The sequence below is a fragment of the Convolutriloba macropyga genome, unplaced genomic scaffold, assembly GCF_964194025.1.
Source record: "Convolutriloba macropyga unplaced genomic scaffold, txConMacr16.3 SCAFFOLD_511, whole genome shotgun sequence".
In the NCBI taxonomy this organism is placed as follows: domain Eukaryota; kingdom Metazoa; phylum Xenacoelomorpha; order Acoela; family Convolutidae; genus Convolutriloba; species Convolutriloba macropyga.
In genome coordinates, this window is record NW_027451136.1 from 103,911 (window position 1) to 116,553 (window position 12,643).

Sequence of the window (12,643 nt, forward strand, 5' to 3'; positions counted from 1 at the left end):
ACGGCGGCCAACCCCGAAGAGGAGTTGGTAAAAATAAAGTTTATCTCAGGTTTGAGGGACCCTGAAGCAAAACTTAGACTACTAGACGGTTTTAAAGCAAAACCAGCAATGTCGGTTACTGAAATGACCGAGAGCTTACAGTTCAGAAGTCAAGCAATGGCTTTTGCAAGTTCTTCATCAGGTAATAAGCCCTTTACGGTGAAAGAAGAAGTTGGGTTCAACTTCAAAAAGACCTTTCGAAAACCAAATGAAAAAATTACGGCTAATAGAAACAGCAGCATGTGCACTAGGTGTGGAGGTAAGCCACACTCTAGTAGACCTTGTCCAGCGCTAAGTAAGAAATGCAACAGCTGTGAAAAGGTGGGACACTTCTCAAAAATGTGTAGAAGCAAACCCCAACCAAATTCAGGTAAGTACAATAAACAGAATAATTTTTGCGAAGAAGAAAAAGTTTCTTCAGAGCAAGCATCTCCAGCATTGGAGATGGGAATGTTTTATACTAAAGAACAAATCTTTAGCATGTCTCTGACATGGGAATAAATCTCAATAAATAACTGCAAAGTAAAATTGCAGGTAGACACAGGTGCAGATAGCACAGTGATATCATCAAAAATATGGACTGAGCTTGGTAAACCTCAGTTGGATGGCAAGATAAGACATCTCGAAGCTTATGATGGTCATCAATTAACGCTTCTGGGATCACTTACTTGTGACGTTGAGTGGAACGGAAGCAGGCTCACTCAAAAACAACTTGCAGTTGTGCAGTCTGATAAAGAATTTGGACTACTTGGTAGAGACCTTCTACCCAAGCACGGCGTGAACAACATCACAGCCGAGCACCTACCTGCTGTGAAGGGTTACAAAGCTCATGTGAAGTTGATTCCAGGAACACAGCCAATGTTCTGCAAAGCCAGAAAAATACCTCTACCTCTTCAAGACAAGGTCACAGAGAAGCTGGAACAAATGGTCAGACAAGGCATTCTTGAACCGGTACAGCCAGGAGGAGTCACTAATGCATCTCCAGTGGTGTGGCAGAGAGAGAAGAGTGGAGAACTGAGACTTTGCGTGGACTTGAAAGTGCACATCAATGGCAAGGTCATGGATGAGGACTACCCAATACCAGACATGGAGACGATCTTCCATAACCTACATGGGGCCTCATACTTTGGCAAAATTGACCTCTCAGATGCCTACTATCAAATTGAACTTGACGAAGAAGCAAAAGATATATGCACAATCAACACATCTCAGGGACTGTTCAAGATGTGCCGACTACCTCAGGGATTGAAAAACTCTTCTTCAATCTTCCAGAATTGAATAGAATCAACACTCAAAGGAATCAAAGGTGTTGTGATCTTTCAAGACGATGTGTTGGTGTATGGAACTACCAAGGAGCAGTTCGACAAGAGAATGCTTGCAGTCAAGAGTCGACTACGTGAGAAAAGTTTTACTATTAATGAGAAAAAATCTAACTCAAAACCAGTCGATAGCGTTAGCTTTTTGGGATACTCCATTTCAAAGGAGGGAATAGCACCAGATCCCAAACATGTTGAAAAAATAAAAAATGCAAAAGCACCAACTAACAATAAACAACTCGAATTGTTTGTTGGGCTAGCTAATTTTTACGGAAGAATGATTCCTGATTTTGCAACAAAAATGCTACCCTTAAATAACATGAGAAATAGCGATTTCTCATGGGGCAAAATGCAACAAAAGGCCTTTGAAGACAAAAAAAATGAATTATGTGCTAACCCACTAGTACAGCCGTATAGTCTACAAAAAGAAGCCCGTTACTACTGACGCCTCTGAAAAAGCCATTGGCGGGGTTCTTTCGCAAGAAGGACATCCAGTCATATATGTATCGAGAAAATTGACTCCAGCGGAGCAAAACTACTCGAACATAGAGCGGGAAGCACTGGCAATTGTCTTTGTGGTCACAAGATTGAAGCAATTCCTTCTTGGAAGACGATTTACCCTACAGACTGACCACAAACCACTCAAATATCTCTTTGCACCAGACGAGGAGATCCCGAAGACAGCATCAGCGAGAATTACAAGATGGGCAATAGCTCTAATGGGCTTCGACTATGAGTTGAAGTACACACCAGGGGAACAGATACCCCATGCAGATGCTTTGAGCAGAATGGATTTTGACGAAGACGAATCCGACAACGATCGCGTGTGCTTCGCAGTCAATAACATCTATTTCGCTCAGAGTGATTTGGTGACCCAAGCAGAAATCAAAACTGAACTTGGAACAAACAGACTCTTCCAGGACATAATGAAACGGATCAAAAGCGGCAATTGGAAACAATGTTCAGAAGCGGAAAAAGGATTTGAACATCAGAAAGATGCACTTACTTTACATAATGGAATCATCTTCAGAGGTGTTGTTCCTTTCATTCCACCCAAACTACGACACTTGGTTTTGGCAAAAGCGCATGAGACACATCCCGGAAAGAATGCAACTGAGGCATCAGTCAGGATGATAGCTTGGTGGCCTGGCATTACCCAAGACGTTCAACACTTTGTTAGTAAATGTAAGAATTGTCAATTGAACAGGCCTAGCCTGGGAAAAACAGTCTCTACGTGGCCAGAAGCCGACGTTTGGGAACGGCTCCACATGGACTGGGGTTATGTTAAGGACCAAGGCAATATATTAGTAATTGTTGACGCGGGTTCTGGTTGGATAGAAGCCTTCCCCGCGGGAAATAGAACATCAGAAACAGTTAAAATATATCTTAGTCAAATCTTTGCAAGATTCGGAATACCAAAAACTTTAGTTTCTGATAATGGTCCTGAATTTGTAAGCGGTAACCTTAAACAGTGGTGTGAATCACTAGGAATTAAGAAAATAGAATCACCCGTCTATCATCCAAGAGCTAATGGACTAGCTGAAAGAGCAGTTCAGACAGTGAAGCGGGCACTTCAAGCGTGGAGTCCCAACCTTAATGTGTCATTTGGAGCATTCCTGCAAAGGGCACTGATGACACATCGCAACACTTCAAAGACGAGGAGCAAAACTCCAGTTGAACTCTTGTTGGGACGCAGAGTGAGACTACCAGCAATAGCAGATTTCGACTTGTGCGAACCCATTCTGTTCAAGGCCAACGAAAACACAAAGACAGTTCCTGCTACCTTCATCATCAGGAAGGGCTTGAACACATCTTTCATACAGCCCGAAAACTCAGCACGGACTATTCTAGTGAGCGACAACCAAATTGCGAGACTAGACGAGGACAATGTGAAAACTGAACCAGCAGTGGAGGAGACCATATCTCAATCAGAACCACAACCTCAGAACACAGATGTGGGACCTTCACATCAAGATGAAGCTTCTGCAGCCACATCATCTGAAGAGCACCAACAACCGGAAACCTCAGAGCCTTCACGAACATCAACCAGGAACAGAAAACAACCTGACAGATTCGGAAAACCTATACCCACAAACTTGCTTAAAAAAGGAGGGAGGATGTGATGGTTTCAATGAAACATCAAGAAACTTAGAAGTTTTATTAAAGTTTCAAAGAACGAAAGAAGAACTTACCTGACGAACTTTATTGCTGTGTCGATAAGTAATGGCTACAAAACTAAACTCAATTCTAATTTTGTTTTAGCGCTATCATTATCTTATTGACCTATCAATCATATGTCAGAAGTAAATTCTCCCACGACAGAAACCTGATTCTAACATCCACCGACCTCCAACTAATGAACTCGATTGTACCCAAGCCATATATGATTCTCATGAAATGTTGATGAAAATAGAATATCACCTCCGGGATTCGGAGTTAAGATCTATTCACATGCCAATCATGTAAAATATTTTTAGCTAATCTAAATTTTCTCTGTATATTTTCGCATAGATAACCACTATAAATACAAGCTAATTTTTGTATATTTTCAGTTCAAAATTTAATTTAAAATTCAACTTATTGAATTCCTTGACCCGTGTTATCGACCACGACAGTAAGTTATGTAAATGGAACAGCAATTTTGTTCTGAGTGCTTCTCTGTCTTCTAAGGTTCACTGAATATCTATATACGATTATTCTAACCATTCTGAATGAAGAATTAGTGATAATCTATATTTTTTCAGCGGTGTTGATTGACAAATTTGATCTGATGAATTTTAACTGCTTGCCTGTTCTGTTTAAGATTTATATAAATTAATATCCCTACGTAGGAATATTAATTTATATAGCACATAATACCTCGATCATTACTTTTCAACACAGAAATTTCTGAGTTAACACTAAATTTGCTAAACTTATATATGTAAAACTATTTTCCGAGAGATAAATATAGATTGGATTATTAAACCAGAGAGAAAAAAAAACAAAAATCGCGCTGTAGTGGTTGACGACAAGTCACCGTCTCTGGAATATAGAATGGGAACCCATATGGTAAAAAAATAACAGGTTGAATGTTTTGGAATCTCCTACGAGATCCGACTCACCCTGCTCGCCCGAAAGAGGAACCGATTCCGCTTTCGCATCTGATGGTTGAATAGATCCCGATGTCGGCGAGGGCTCAGTTGCATGTTTGTAATATTGTCCGTCTTTTGTATTTTGACTGTAGCTTCCGGGTGGATTTGATCCGCCTTGCGACGGAATCTGCTTAGACCCACCCTCCGACGGCGGATCTGAAACCGGAGGCATGACAGTTTGCTGGTTTCTGTAAGCATGGGAAAAATGGCTCTCAGGGGGCATCGAATGATGTTGCATTTCCTTTTCCGAAGAACCCGGATCCGTAATATTTCCATAAACGGTCTGGGGAGGTATCTTTCCTTCAGTTCCTCTATTTTGACGTAAAGAATTGTCACGGTCTGTATCTTGGAGAGATTCGGAGCCGTTTTCTGGAGCCGATTTGTAGTTTTGAATTGTTCCTTTAGTTACTGGTGCTTGACGGTCAGTATTCGCAATTTTATTGTCATCAGCTCCGGTGTCTTCCTGTGGTTCAGAAGGTTTCGCAGCTGTGCCTTCGGAACCAGTTACTTGACCTTCAGCGCCTTCCTCAATTGCATCCAGACGCTGGGATCCGGATTGGTACGTATTTCCACTGGCCCTACCAGGGTTTGAACCCTCAACTTGGTTGTTAGATTGTTCCGCCTTGGACAGTTCTCCACTGTCTCGTGGATATGTTCCGCCGTCTGTCTCCGCGGTTTGGACCTCGGCTCCCGCTGTAATTTGACCAGAAGTTCTCGGTTGGGTTTCGCTGTTATAGGTTGTTCCAGCTTGAATCGTACTGAGCTTTTTGTTTGCTGCCTCATCGTCTCTGTATGTGTAGTCGTAAGAGTAATCTGCATAAGAAAAAATTAACGATTAGATTAGTTAAAAAGTTGGTCTTAGTTGCAGCCATAGAAGTGGTTGCGGAAATTTTAGCCTGTAAGATCTGGTAAATTTCATAAGAGCCGTCTGGCTAATAGACTATTATGGGGCAATACAACTTGCCCGCTGAACACCTAAATTTTCACGGCAAATTTAGCGCATTTATTACCTAACATTTTAACTCATTTTCCACACATTTCGTAACTAACTTTCAGAACTAATTTCAGCAAATTAATTCCTTAATAAAAACTTCAGTGCAGTTTTAGCTGTTTTTATTTCCTGAGCTCTGACAAGTTATTTGAAGTTCGCATCCAAACTTTGCAAATGTTTGCAGAAAATTATTAGCCAGGTATATTATTTGTAAATTAAATAAAATGCGAAGATGTTTTTGCAAAGTTTGTGACACACAGACTACCTGTGATCATGCTTATAACACGAAAACTTCATTTTTGTATGAAATAAAACGGACTTTTAATCAAATCTATCAATTCCGTGTTTTGTATCAACACTCAATTGCTAGAAATGTTTGCATCACCGGTCACTTAAACAAGAAAAAAACCAGCAATGGAAATAGAGAGGAATTTTGAAGGGCTTGTTTAAAATGAAAGGAGAGGGAGATATGGAAAACGACTCACTAAATGGCGAATAGCTGTTTTAGCGAGTATTTATAATAGCACTTGTCCCTATCTTGACCTTAATTGGTAAGTAATTGCATGAAATCCCCCCCCCCCAGCTTACCAATTGCGGATTAAGACAACAATTTTGACATTTTTGTTTACTGTGTCAGGACGATTTTCCCGATTCAATTTTTCCCCAATGCCATTTAACTCAATGCCATTATATACAACCTGCGTTTTACTAAAGCATATACAATTGACATAAAGGATTGAGGCTGCAGACTTTTCTTTTGCGCTATTTTAGTGTTTGTTTTGCGTGCTACTTTTTTGCAATACCTGCATATCAAATCTGAGATTGAGCAATTTAAAAAATTTTACCTTTCAAACAAATACCGATTTTAGCTTTTTTAAGTTGCGTGCTGTTCTACTTTGTCACCCAGTTTTCAAAATTTCATATTGCGCATTGAATTGTCATTATTTGGCAAACTATTAAAAAAATAAACAACTGTATCCCAAATTTATTTGATCAAAACCTCCAAATGATAATGTGTGATAATGAACGATGATCGAGTTTAAGATGACAGAACTGTGCGAAAATTGCTGACCGAAACAGATCACGTTCTCGGGTTACACTGTCAGAACCATGTCTGCCCAATTTTTGTAAGAAATGCTCTGAATGCGCCGAAATTTTACAAACAACTGAAACACTAAACTTTCGGTGCATATATAGCGCATTTCTTACCTAATAATTTTAATTATTTTTAACACACTTCGTTCTTAACTTGCAGCACTAATTTCAGCGTATTTGTCACAAAAACTCAGCGCTGCTTGAGACAGTTGTTTTTGTTTTCTGAGTTCTGACATGTGACTTAAAATTTGCAATTTCTAAACTACTTGCATTTTTCTGCAAAAAAAAACAATTATTTTATTCGTAAACTATATAAATTGCGGAGTGCAGAGATAATTTTGCAAAGTTTGTAACACAGAGACTACCTTAATTTGCTTATTACAAGAAAACATCAACTTTGTTTGAAGTAAAACAGACTTCAACCAAAGTTTGTCAAACTCAAATTTTGCCTTCGTCAACACTCAATTGCAAGAAGTGTTTGTATCAGAAATCACATAAACCAGAAAGGAGCCAGCAACGCAATTAATGTGTGAAATGAATGGAGGAGAGGCAGAAAGAGCAATCAAAGGTATCAGAAATGACGGAAAATGGTTACAAAAAATGGTTAGCTGAAACAGATAGTTGCAAAAATAAAGCATTAAGGAGTACTGGCAAGAATTGCGTGACTAGATGAAGTTTTCAGGTTTTTGATCACAACCCCGATGTGTGTCATCGGTGACAAATATGTCTTAGCAATTAATTTTTCCCACTCCGACGTTAAAGCTGTATTTTGCTGCCAACTCAAACATTTAGAACATCCGTTGTTTCATTCGCCAAGATTTTTGATTGAGTTAAATGATGTAATATTCAGAATGAGTGTCAGTTCTTCCTTTGTCAGATTTTTTCCATTTTTAAGGAAGAAAAGTGACGATGTCTTTCATTTTAAAACCTATCTCCACTTCCCTTCTTTGTTTTTTGAGGTCTTCATCCCCCATCTAAAAACGAAGCTCAAGTTGCGGACTCCGCTCTGTGTAAAAAAGGAAAAAAAGAACTCCAAAAGGTCTTCGTGTGATATATTAAACCCAACTTAGTATGGTGAGGAACCTTATTTAGTGTCGAATCGTTTTTTTCGTTTTTCTGTCAAAACGAATAAATGCATTAAATGCTCCATCAACTGCAGCTTGAATAAATGAAATTGTTATATAAAATGCAAAACACTAAAGTCATGGTATTACGAATGTCTTATGTGTACATAACGAAATCATCAGCATAATGATTGGATATAAAAAATCACTTCAAGCTTTCCATTAGTTTTTTCAAGTACATCCCAAACAATAGTGATTGTTTTCACAATTGAAATAGTTTTTTTTTGCAAATTGTTTGCAAAAAGGAACAAACCGTTTTAGAGTAATTTGCAAAATTTAAAAAGAACTAATTACTTCGAGCTGACAGCAATAACTAACAAATGCACTATCATGCAATTCTACACAAAATGTTTTTAACCTTTTAATTTGTACCCAAAACGGCCATTTTCGGCGAATAATGCAATAAAAACGATTTATACTTTTGAATGTTACAAAAAATTTTCATTGCTCTCAAATTTTTTTTCTTTTGTTTTCCTGCCTAAAGCAACAAATTTAATGTTTCTTGTTATTTTTACATATTGATTCCCGGTTCAAACCATTATAAGAAATGAGGTGAATAGCGGTGAGAAAAATTGATCACTGCAAATCGCCCCCATCGCTTAGCGGTGAATGCGTTGAAAGTGGTGATTTTTTAAGCGTTGCGGTTCTAAGCGGCAATTTTTTTTTCACCGCATTCATCGGAATTTTACCAAAAAAGAAAAAACTTGCGTACTCCGGTTCAACGTCCTGCTTGCCAGGCACATTTTCTTCCACTGCGCAACCTGCCACTTAATTTTTATAACCTTACAGAGGCTCGACGCAAAAAACAACGTGCTGCAATTTTTCAGAATTATTTTACACTAAGAATTTAGTAATTTATCGGTGAGCAATTTTTTTCACCACTTTTCACGGCTTCGCCCTGTTCTTAACTTTTCAATCTCTTAATCATTCGCAGATTCACCCTTTCACTCGCTCTTACTTACTTTTTCCGAACATAATTATTGTTCCTGCCATCTCAAACAGAAATATTTTAATGCGACGAATGATGAAAAATGAGCTGTACTTTTACACCCATAATTCGTTTTGGTGATTTGAATTTCAAAATGAGTTTTTCAAACAAAACAAAAGTTAACAAAATTTGCTTACCAAATTAATCAAGTAGTCTATAATTACTAACCTTCGCCCACTCCATGTTAAGTCTGTCAGAACCATAGATTGCAAATTAATCACGGTTATTTCTGTAATATTACTTACTTGAGTTTTCGTCCGCCAAACGCATGTTGCTTGAACTTTTGTTAAGGAAAAAATTCTAAAGCATAAGCTGAATGACACGCCTAACTGTTCTTCGAACGCAAAGAGACATTACTCTTTGAGTGCTATTTTGAAGTGGTGTGGCCGTTTTTCAAGCTTCGGAAAGTACGCTTTGTTTACTAATCTTCACATGGCAGTTATCGTCTTTGACGGGTACTTATACTTATGATTTCCTAGGTTCCATGCAAGGATCGTACTAGGAAATACGTTATGATTTGTATGACATCATATATGCTCCTTGTATGGAACCAAGGAAGCGGCGACCCGGGAAACGAGTGCTTGAATAAACCGAATGGAAGCAATCTAGGTTTTAAAAAAAATGCAAGAGGCACTATCGTACAAGATTCATTTTCCAAACTATGTGGCGTATTCCTCGTTGTAGTTTAATAATGTTGCAAAGCAATTTATTATAATTCCTGAATTATAATATGATGATTTTATTATATTTATTATGGTTACAATCCGCGATAAATTAGTTTCATTAAATGTGAATAAAACTGACGAGATCGAGCTCAAAAATCTCTCATTATAATTAATGGTTTTGAAACAGAGAAAAATTTCAAAAAATATTCAGGAACAGACATTTTTAAAAATGTTTGTCAAAATCGGTCAAAGACACTCGAGCACAATTTTTCTCTAAATCTAACGCTATTTATTATTTTTTTCATGCCTGACCAATTTTTCATGTCGGGACGCCTTCTGTTTTGTCACAACATCCGAACGGTACTGCACTACCGAAAATGAACGCTGAAAAAAGTTTCTGATGCAGTGAACAAAATAAAAAAAGAACACAAACACTCACGTGATCCACCCGTGCTGTACATTTTCTCTATGACTGCTTTAGGCGCTGTGTACTCTGTGTTGTTGTTGTTGTTGTTGTTTTGAACTCCGTCAGACCCATCGCGACTAGGGTACATTTGAGTCTGTCCCTGGTACTGCTGAGGCTGCTCAGTGCCCTACAATAAGCAGTGCTCAGATTTAGATCTCGATTAACAAAAATCCTACACACGAAAGGGAAATGTAAGACAAAATATTGGAAAAGAACAGCAAATATGAATACTTTTACTCAATTTTGACCACTCGGGATGGACTCGTTTGAACTGAAGTCTGATTGGAAGTTTCATTTTATTGATAAACTTTAGATTCCAGTAATACCTTTGAATTTCAAGAGCGTTAATATTGGCTTAGACAATAGAGGATGAAAAGTGTTATGACATTTTCAATTGATTTTAATTTATTTTCTCCGCACTTTTTGCAGAGTGATCTTAGCATGTGAGGATATTGAAGCTGTTTTCTTTTCATTTTAGTGCGTGCAAAATATTGCACGTGCGTTTGGGGGGGGGGGGTGCAAATAATATGCGCCCATTAAGCTGGGGAGCACAAACGGAAAAGACACTTCATTTTGGATTTTTCAAATTTTGTAATTTTTCAACTTGTAGAAAACATAGTGATTACATCGGTTTTTTAAAAGATACTATAACCAGTAATTGGAACACGTTTGCAGACTTTTTTTTCAATTTCTTTTCTGATTCCAATCAGTTAAATTTCAAATTGCTCTTCAAAGTCACGGAGAATGGACTTGTCGACAGCAGAGTGTACACACAAACCAGGATCACCTCAGTTTCTAAAATTATTTTAATTTGAGTTTTGTTGCTGTAAAAGTAGGGGGGAAAGTTATCTACACATAGCTATTTCTGTTCCGAACTCCCATAAAAGAACTCATCGATAGATATCTTGAGATCCTTAGTTAAGAAAATGTCGGCTTTAAACCTAAGAAATCGTCGATATTGTCGTTTTTTTCTAGCCAAAATCGACAAAATTGATTATAATTCTTCATCGATATCGTCGTTTTTATTCGGTATTTAACTTGAGAAATATTCGCTATCGTCGTTTTCAAAGGTAAAGAGATTCGGCATCCTCGTTTTTAAACTCAGATAGATCCGGTATTTTTTAGAGAAACAACAGGTTGTTTTTAAACTCCGGGTCTGAAAAGCAGATTAGTCCAGCGGGTCATTAACCATTCATTTATTTTTGCGATTGAGCCAAAAAAAGGTTTTTCAATGAGTTTGCACATTCTTTCACAACTTTTCTCTAAACAAACGCATAAAAAAATTCCTTCAAAAAACCGTATTAAGACGTTTGACTACATTATATATAAAAAAACAAAATCCCCAATGGAAAAAACCGACAACTACTTACGTCTAAAATCGAACATACCGAATGTTTCTTACGTTCGGAACCGACAATACCTAAAATACCGAAGCTTTCTCAGGTGTGAAGCTGAAGATACCAAGGCTTTTTTTCGTTTTTGTTTGGTCTTCTCGACGAGGGATTCTGAAAATAACATCTAATTTCAGGCACATCAATATTCAGGCATATCACTTTTTGACTGTCATAATATCATATCCTTTGCAGATGCAAACAAAGGTCATCAAGCTTGAATTTAATTGAAATTGGTGAGAAGATTTTATACATCTTGACAATAAAAGCAAAGTGTCGAATGACTCAGCAAGAAATTTCAATGTTTTCATCAAAAACGTTGACGCGTGTCTTGATAGGTAGGTGGTAAAAAAATCTTGATCATATGAAAATATCAAAATGATGAATTTAAAAACCACCACCCCGCAACAGCAATTACTTTGTCAATTAGTTCGTTTGACAATGCCATTTTAGGTGCTAGTTTAGATATAGAGAATACTGAAAATATATGGTCATGGAAAAGGAGATTGTTTTGTTTGCACATTAAAACGTGCGTTTGGAATTAAACAGCTAGTAAAATAAATTCGCTAAATACCATAAATGACAGTTGCGCTGCGTAATAAAGAAAGAATATTGCAGTACTTACCGCCAGCTGAATAGTTTCAATTCCCCCTTCGGCTTGCTGCCCTTTTGATTTGTGAAACGAAATGCTTTTTGATAAAGAGTTACTGTTACAGGTTTTTGTCAAGAGTAACAACTTAGTATCGTCAAAATTGAAACAAAAATTTGCTTTTGATTGTGTTTATAATTATCAATTTGAGGAGTTTTTTATCCAATCGGATTTCAGTGGCCTTTGAAAACTTAGCGATTGGAAACTTTTTGTTCAACAGAAAAGGTGTATTTGAATAGTTTCAAGATAGCTCAAATGACGCTAAAAAATGAGCGTAAAAACGGCACAATGGAACAAAATTTAGAGAGCAAAATAGGGAAACATGCTACAATTAAACATTGATTGATAACCGAGTAGTAGTTAAACGACAACTTCAACCTTCTCGTTGAACTGTTAAAATTTCGTTGTCAGAGTTTTTGCATCGGTGGTGAATGTTTTATCTGAACAAGTTTACAAAATGTCAAATTGAACCTCGTAAGTGTTTCCTGCATTTAATTAGCCCAGTTTAAGGAAACGCGGGAAAGGATATCGGGAAAGAGAAGAGATTAATTCAAAATTAAACTGGCTGCTTAACCAAGAGAACCAATTATTTTTGGCTTAGAAAAGGTGTCTTACGAAAACAGAAAACTTGAGGTTTTTTTGCGGAATCTTGGCCGCGTGCAAAGTCATTTAAGAAAAAGATCATAGAAGCAAAACGAAACCAAGCAACGTTCTCGATAAAAAAATTGAGCCCAAAAACGAAATCAAATGCCATCTAGAAGTATTTGGTATGTTTTTGCGCTTTG

General features: G+C 37.5%; 1 protein-coding gene across 1 annotated transcript in view; it reads right to left on the reverse strand.

Moving 5' to 3' along the window:
* Positions 1 to 9,945, reverse strand: part of LOC142356425 (uncharacterized) — a gene marked incomplete at its 5' end in the record, with an annotated part of 18,016 nt that extends 8,071 nt beyond the window's left edge. Inside the window, 2 exons of the mRNA XM_075408338.1 lie at positions 4,460 to 5,302; positions 9,792 to 9,945. Of these exons, the coding sequence (XP_075264453.1) occupies positions 4,460 to 5,302; positions 9,792 to 9,945 (997 nt within the window). The remainder of the gene's footprint in view (positions 1 to 4,459; positions 5,303 to 9,791) is intronic.
* Positions 9,946 to 12,643: the final 2,698 nt, after the last annotated feature.